Source organism: Rissa tridactyla, chromosome 1 (assembly GCF_028500815.1).
Source record: "Rissa tridactyla isolate bRisTri1 chromosome 1, bRisTri1.patW.cur.20221130, whole genome shotgun sequence".
Classification (NCBI taxonomy): domain Eukaryota; kingdom Metazoa; phylum Chordata; class Aves; order Charadriiformes; family Laridae; genus Rissa; species Rissa tridactyla.
In genome coordinates this window covers 11,394,285-11,400,946 of record NC_071466.1, presented here as the reverse complement: position 1 = coordinate 11,400,946, position 6,662 = coordinate 11,394,285, and the positions used below count along the sequence as shown (strand labels likewise).

The 6,662-nt window shown below is 56.1% G+C and overlaps 1 protein-coding gene across 1 annotated transcript in view; it reads right to left on the bottom strand.

Annotated features, from left to right (window-relative positions):
* Window positions 1-4,134: 4,134 nt before the first annotated feature.
* Window positions 4,135-6,662, bottom strand: part of LOC128902319 (neuronal acetylcholine receptor subunit alpha-10-like) — a 43,612-nt gene continuing 41,084 nt past the window's right edge. Inside the window, exons 5-6 of the mRNA XM_054185105.1 lie at window positions 4,776-4,953; window positions 4,135-4,619 (exon numbers count right to left, since the gene is read on the bottom strand). Of these exons, the coding sequence (XP_054041080.1) occupies window positions 4,135-4,619; window positions 4,776-4,953 (663 nt within the window). The remainder of the gene's footprint in view (window positions 4,620-4,775; window positions 4,954-6,662) is intronic.

The following is a 6,662-nucleotide window of genomic DNA, read 5'->3' as shown; positions in this document are numbered from 1 at the left end:
CTGTTGGATGCGGGGAAGGCTGTGGACGTTGTCTCTCTGGACTTTGGTAAGGCCTTTGACACCGTCCCCCACAGCATTCTCCTGGAGAAGCTGGCGAATCGTGGCATAGACAAGTGTACTCTTTGCTGGGTTAAAAACTGGCTGGATGGCCGTGCCCAGAGAGTTGTGATTAGTGGGGTGAAATCCTCTTGGCGGCCGGTCACCAGTGGTGTCCCTCAGGGCTCAGTTTTGGGGCCAGTTTTGTTTAAAACCTTTATCAATGATCTGGATGAAGGGATTGAGTGCACCCTCAGTAGGTTTGCAGATGACACCAAGCTAGGTGGGAGTGTTGATCTGCTTGAGGGAAGGAAGGCTCTCCAGAGGGCCCTGGACAGGCTGGATGGATGGGCCAAGGCCAATTGGATGAGGTTTAATAAGGCCAAGGGCCGGGTCCTGCATTTCGGTCACAACAACCCCAAGCAACGCTAGGGGCTTGGGGAAGAGTGGCTGGAAAGCTGCCCCGCAGAAAAGGACCTGGGTGTGCTGGTGGCTGGCCAGCTTAACATGAGCCAGCAGTGTGCCCAGGTGGCCAAGAAGGCCAACAGCATTCTGGCTTGTATGAGGAATAGCGTGGCCAGCAGGAGCAGGGAAGTGACCGTGCCTCTGTACTCGGCACTGGTGAGGCCTCACCTCGAGTGCTGTGTTCAGTTCGGGGCCCCTCTGTACAAGAGGGACCTTGAAGTGCTGGAGCGTGTCCAGAGGAGAGCTACCAGGCTGGTGAGGGGTCTGGAGACCAGGACATATGAGGAGAGGCTGAGGGAGCTGGGCATGTTTAGCTTGGAGAAGAGGAGGCTGAGGGGAGACCTCATTGCCCTCCACAAGTCCCTGAAAGGAGGTTGGAGAGAGGTGGGTGTTGGCCTCTTCTCCCAGGTGAATAATGACAGGACCAGAGGAAAGGGTCTGAAGCTGCGGCAGGGGAGGTTTAGATTAGATAGTAGGAAGAATTACTTCACTGAAAGAGTGGTCAGGCACTGGAACAGCCTGCCCAGGGAGGTGGTGGAGTCACCATCCCTAGAGGTATTTAAGAAACGCCTAGATTTGGCACTTCAGGGCATGCTCTACTGGCAGAGATTGCAGGTTGTTTGTTTGTGGGTTTTTTTGGTTGTTTGGTTTTGGTTTGGGGTTTTTTTGGTGCGTGTATGGTTGGACTCGATGATCTCAAAGGTCCTTTCCAGCCATGAAGAGTCTCTGATTCTATGATTCCCAGTTAGGCTTACTTCCGCCTCCAGTACAGTCAACTCTTGGGATCCCCCTGTGACCCCAGAAATACAAATGGGTTCTGATCCTCTATAGCTTGATGGTATTAGAGTGCACTGTGCACCTGTGTCCACTAGAGCCTTATACTCCTGAGGGTCTGATGTGCCAGGCCATCGAGCCCACACTGTCCAATAAACCCGGTTGTCCCTTTCTTCCACCTGGCCGGAGGCAGGGCCCCTCTAATACCAGTCATAGTATCCGTTACTCACTCACTTCTTGCAGAAATGACTTGGAAGTTCCTTCAAGAGGATCAGAAGCAAGATCAGGCCTTCTGCTCTGTCTGGGGAACTGCCCGCTGGAAAGTGGGGCGGCACTTTTCCTGGAGGGATCCCCTTTTGTGGTTGTCCTTCCTTGCAACTCCTGTACCCGTGTCCGCAGGATCCAAGTAGGTTGTCCATCCCACTTCCTCATGTCCTCCCCGTGGTCACGCAGGTAGAAGAACCACAGGGTGCCTCGCGGTGTGTACCTGAGATGCTGGCCCGTATAGGTGGGGAGTAGGACATATTCTCTTCAAGTTGCTGGACCTTTCGGGACAGTTTCTCCACAGCTGGGACAAGGCGGGAAGAGAGACTTTCTTCATATCGCCGGAGCCGGCCAGCCACCTCATCCACCGTTGGTCCCTCTTCGCCTTTCCATTCCGTTACTGCCAGTGAGTTGGCATATGACGATGGTGCGCTTCGTACAAACTTCCGCCACGTGGGCCTTGTGCATTGCACCTCATCAGGGTCTGTGGGTAAGTCTGCATTGTCCGAGTCATAATAAATCATCTCCCGCACGGCTAATTCTCTCAGGTACTGGATACCTCTTTCCATGGTAGTCCTCTTGCTTGGTTGACATACAACATCTTCACTGAAGGGGTACCTCTCCCTCACGCCTGACAGGAGTCGTTGCCAGAGGCTGAGGGCTTGGGTCTTCTTTCCAATTGCCTTGTCAATGCCGCCTTCCCTAGACAGGGATCCCAGCTGCCTGGCTTCCCTACCCTCTAATTCCAGGCTACTGGCCCCGTTATCCCAACACCGAAGCAGCCAGGTGACAATGTGCTCGCCTGAAAGTGGGCTAAAATCTTCTCGCATATCCCACGGCTCACTCAAGGATAGGGATCAGGTAATTATCTCTGGTTCTGCCCCTTCCTCCTCTTCTCATGATGGCCCTGGTTCATCATCATGTCTTACTAAGCGAACTGATTTCTTCGTGTACTTCTTCTGTATGGGGGCAACTGATACTGGCACGGGTTGGTTCCCTGGTTCAGCGGCAGTGTCTGCCACAGGGCTTGCAGTAGCCGCAGTGTCTGTCACGGAATCACGGAATCTTCAGAGTTGGAAGGGACCTCTAGAGATCATCTAGTCCAACTCCCCTGCTAGAGCAGGATTGCCTAAAGCACATCCCTCAGGGCTGCATCCAGGCGGGTCTTGAAAATCTCCAGAGAAGGGGACTCCACAACCTCCCTGGGCAGCCTGTTCCAGTGCTCTGTCACCCTCACCGTGAAGAAGTTTTTCCGTGTATTTGAACGGAACTTCCTATGTTCTAGCTTGTGCCCATTGCCCCTTGTCCTGTCACTGGGAACCATTGAAAAGAGCCTGGCTCCGTCCTCCTTAAACCCACCCTTTAGGTACTTGTAAACATTAATCAGGTCCCCCCTCAACCTTCTCTTCTCCAGGCTAAAGAGTCCCAGCTCTTTCAGCCTTTCCTCATAAGGGAGATGCTCCAGTCCCATAATCATCTTGGTTGCCCTTCGCTGGACTCGCTCCGGTAGTTCCCTGTCCCTCTTGAACTGGGGAGCCCAAAACTGGACACAATACTCCAGTTGTGGCCTCCCCAGTGCAGAGTAGAGGGGGAGAATGACCTCCCTCGACCTACTGGCCACAGTCTTCAATATGCAGCCCAGGATGCCATTGGCCTTCTTGGCGACAAGGGCACACTGCTGGCTCATGGATAGTTTGCTGTCTACTAGGACCCCCAGGTCCTTCTCCTCAGAGCTGCTTCCCAGCATGTCCGCCCCTAACCTATACTGGTGCTGTCGGTCTGGTCTCCATCTCTTTCCCCTGAGGGTGCTGCATAACACTGAGCAGTGCCTGGTAGATAGTGGCCAGGGCCCAGCACAGTGCGGTGAGTTGTGCCTCTCTGGAAGAGCCCCCGTATTTCCCCTGCAGATATTCTACTCCTCTCTCAGGGTCCTGTAATTGTTCAGGGGTGAAGTCCCAGAGCATTGGAGGCGAGAAGTTCTCTAGGTACCTGCCCCTGTTCTCCCACATGCCATGCCACCCCTGCCTGTCCAGCCTCAGAGCCTCAGAGCTGGGGAGGGACTCTGGATGAGGGAGGGGAGCCATGGGACGAGGGGGAAGGGGTTTCCACTGCAAGAGGGGAGATTGAGCTGAGGTCTGAGGCAGAAATTCTTGGCTGTGAGGGCGGTGAGCCCCTGGCCCAGGTTGCCCAGAGAAGCTGTGGCTGCCCCATCCCTGGAGGGGTTCAAGGCCAGGTTGGCCGGGGCTTGGAGCAAGCTGGGCTGGTGGGAGGTGTCCCTGCCCAGGGCAGGGGTGTGGAATGAGATGATCTTTAAGGTCCCTTCTCACCCAAACCATTCTGTGGTTCTGTGATTCTATATCTATATTTCTCTACGTCACAACCCAGACAACTGCTCGGGGGGCCGTGACCCCTCAACCCTGCAGCTTTGGCAGCCCCGGCCGAGTCAGGTTCCCGCTCTCAGGCTCCTCTTCCCTGGCGCTGGTGGATCTTCCACCCTGCAGGTCCACGAAGGGCCAAGGGGGGCTCAGGACGAGCCACCCTCATGGGGCACCCGTGGCCACCACTGTCCCTGGGGGCAGTGAGTCCACAGGGCCATCAGGCAGCATTGCCCAGGACCAGCACACTCATGAGGAAGACCATGAGGAAGAAGACCCACATGAAGAAGCGGTCCATCACCTTGGCCACCTTCTTCCACTCGCCGGTCCGGCGCTGGGAGGCTTGGTGATGCCGGCAGCAGCCGGCGACGTAGCCCACGTTCCTCAGCAGGCCATCGTGGTGGCACAGGCAGCAGTCCCGGGGACAGCCCCCTGCCTCGGCACCCACCTCCCCCTCCATGGGGCTCTCCCCCGGCCCCCCAGTGTCCTCCCTGCCCGCCCGCCTGCCTGGCACCCACCGGGGGCTCTTGCAGCTCTCGCCCACCTCGTAGACACAACAGAGCCAGGCCATGTGGTGGAGGATGAGCCACCTGGTCCAGGGGGGCACGGGCCGGGGCCCCGGGCCGCAGTGGTGGACGTTCATGATGAAGATGGTCAGCGCGGTGCAGGCCGTGATCATGGTCATGGTGGCGATGTAGTACTTCCCTGCGTGGGTAATGGGTGGTGATGCCGCAGCGGGGTGGGGAGAGACCTGTGCCCACCTCCCCCCATCGAAACCCCCCCTGGCATGGGGGGGTGCCCACCACCCCGGTGCAGACGCCCTGGTCCCATGGGAGGGTCCTGGGTGCCATCAAGGCTCACCGATGAGCGGGACGCTCTCCGAGGGCTGCATGCTCTCCGCCACCAGCAGCTGGAAGACGGTGAGGGCCAGCAGCACTGTCACCCCCAATGAGACCTTCTCCCCGGAGTCGGCCGGCAGGTAGAAGCCAAGGGGTGCCAGGAAGGAGACCATGATGCAGGGCAGGAGCAGGCTGAAGATGTGAACATAGTGACCAAGGATGAGGAAAAGGCTGAGGTACTTAATGCAGTCTTTGCCTCAGTCTTCAGCAGTAGGACCAGTTGTTCCCTGAGTACCCAGACCCCTGAGCTAGAAGACAGGGATGGGGAGCAGAATGAAGCCCCTGTAATCCAAAGGGAAACGGTGAGGGACCTGCTTCAGCACCTGGAGCTGCACAAATCTATGGGGCCGGATGGGATCCACCCAAGGGTATTGAAAGAGCTGGCGGAAGTGCTCGCCAGGCCACTTTGCATCATTTATGAGCAGTCCTGGACAACCGGGGAGGTCCCAGCTGACTGGAGGTTAGCAAATGTGACACCCATCCACAAGAAGGGTCGGAAGGAGGATCCGGGGAACTACAGGCCAGTCAGTCTGACCTCGGTGCCTGGGAAGGTCATGGAACAGATCCTCCTCAGTGCCATTACACGGCACATGCAGGAGAACAGGGTGATCAGGCCCAGTCAGCATGGGTTTGTGAAGGGCAGGTCATGCCTATCAAACCTAAGATCCTTCTACGATAAGGTGACCCACTTAGTGGATGAGGGAAAAGCTGTGGATGTTATCTACTTGGATTTTTGCAAAGCTTTTGACACCGTTTCCCACAGCATTCTCCTGGAGAAACTGGCTGCTCATGGCCTGGACAGGTGTACTCTTCGCTGGGTAAAAAACTGGCTGGATGGCCGTGCCCAGAGAGTGGTGGTAAATGGAGTTAAATCCAGTTGGTGTCCGGTCACAAGTGGTGTCCCCCAGGGCTCGGTGCTGGGGCCGGTTCTCTTTAATATCTTTATCAATGATCTGGATGAGGGGATCGAATGCACCCTCCGTAAGTTTGCAGATGACACTAAGCTGGGCGGGCGTGTTGATCTGCTTGAGGGGAGGTTGGCTCTGCAGAGGGATGTGGACAGGCTGGACCGATGGGCTGAGACCAATGGTATGAGGTTCAACAAGGCCAAGTGCCGGGTCCTGCACTTGGGTCACAACAACCCCATGCAGCGCTACAGGATTGGGGCGGAGTGGCTCGAAAGCAGCCCGTCAAAAAAGGACCTGGGGGTGTTGGTTGACAGCCGGTTGAATAGGAGCCAGCAGTGTGCCCAGGTGGCCAAGAAGGCCAACAGCATCCTAGCCTGTATCAGGAATAGCGTGGTGAGCCGGACTAGGGAAGTGATCACCCCCCTGTACTCGGCACTGGTGAGGCCCCACCTCGAGTACTGCGTTCAGTTTTGGGCCCCTCGCTACAAGAGGGACATTGAGGTGTTGGAGCGTGTCCAGAGAAGGGCTACAAAGCTGGTGAGGGGTCTGGAGGACAAACCTTATGAAGAACGACTGAGGGAGCTGGGGTTGTTTAGCCTGGAGAAGAGGAGGCTGAGGGGAGACCTTCTCGCTCTCTGCAACTCCCTGAAAGGAGGTTGGAGAGAGATGGGGGCTGACCTCTTCTCCCTGGTGACAAGTGATAGGATGAGAGGAAACGGGTTCAAGTTATGTCAGGGGAGGTTTAGATTGGATATTAGGAAACATTTTTTCACTGAAAGGGTTATTTAAACATTGGAATAGGCTGCCCAGGGAGGTGGTGGATTCACCATCCCAGGAGGTGTTTAAAAAAAAGGGTAGATGGGGCACTTAGGGACATGTTTAGAAGTGGCTTTTGTCAGGGTAGGTTAAAGGTTGGACTTGATGATCTTAAAGGTCCCTTC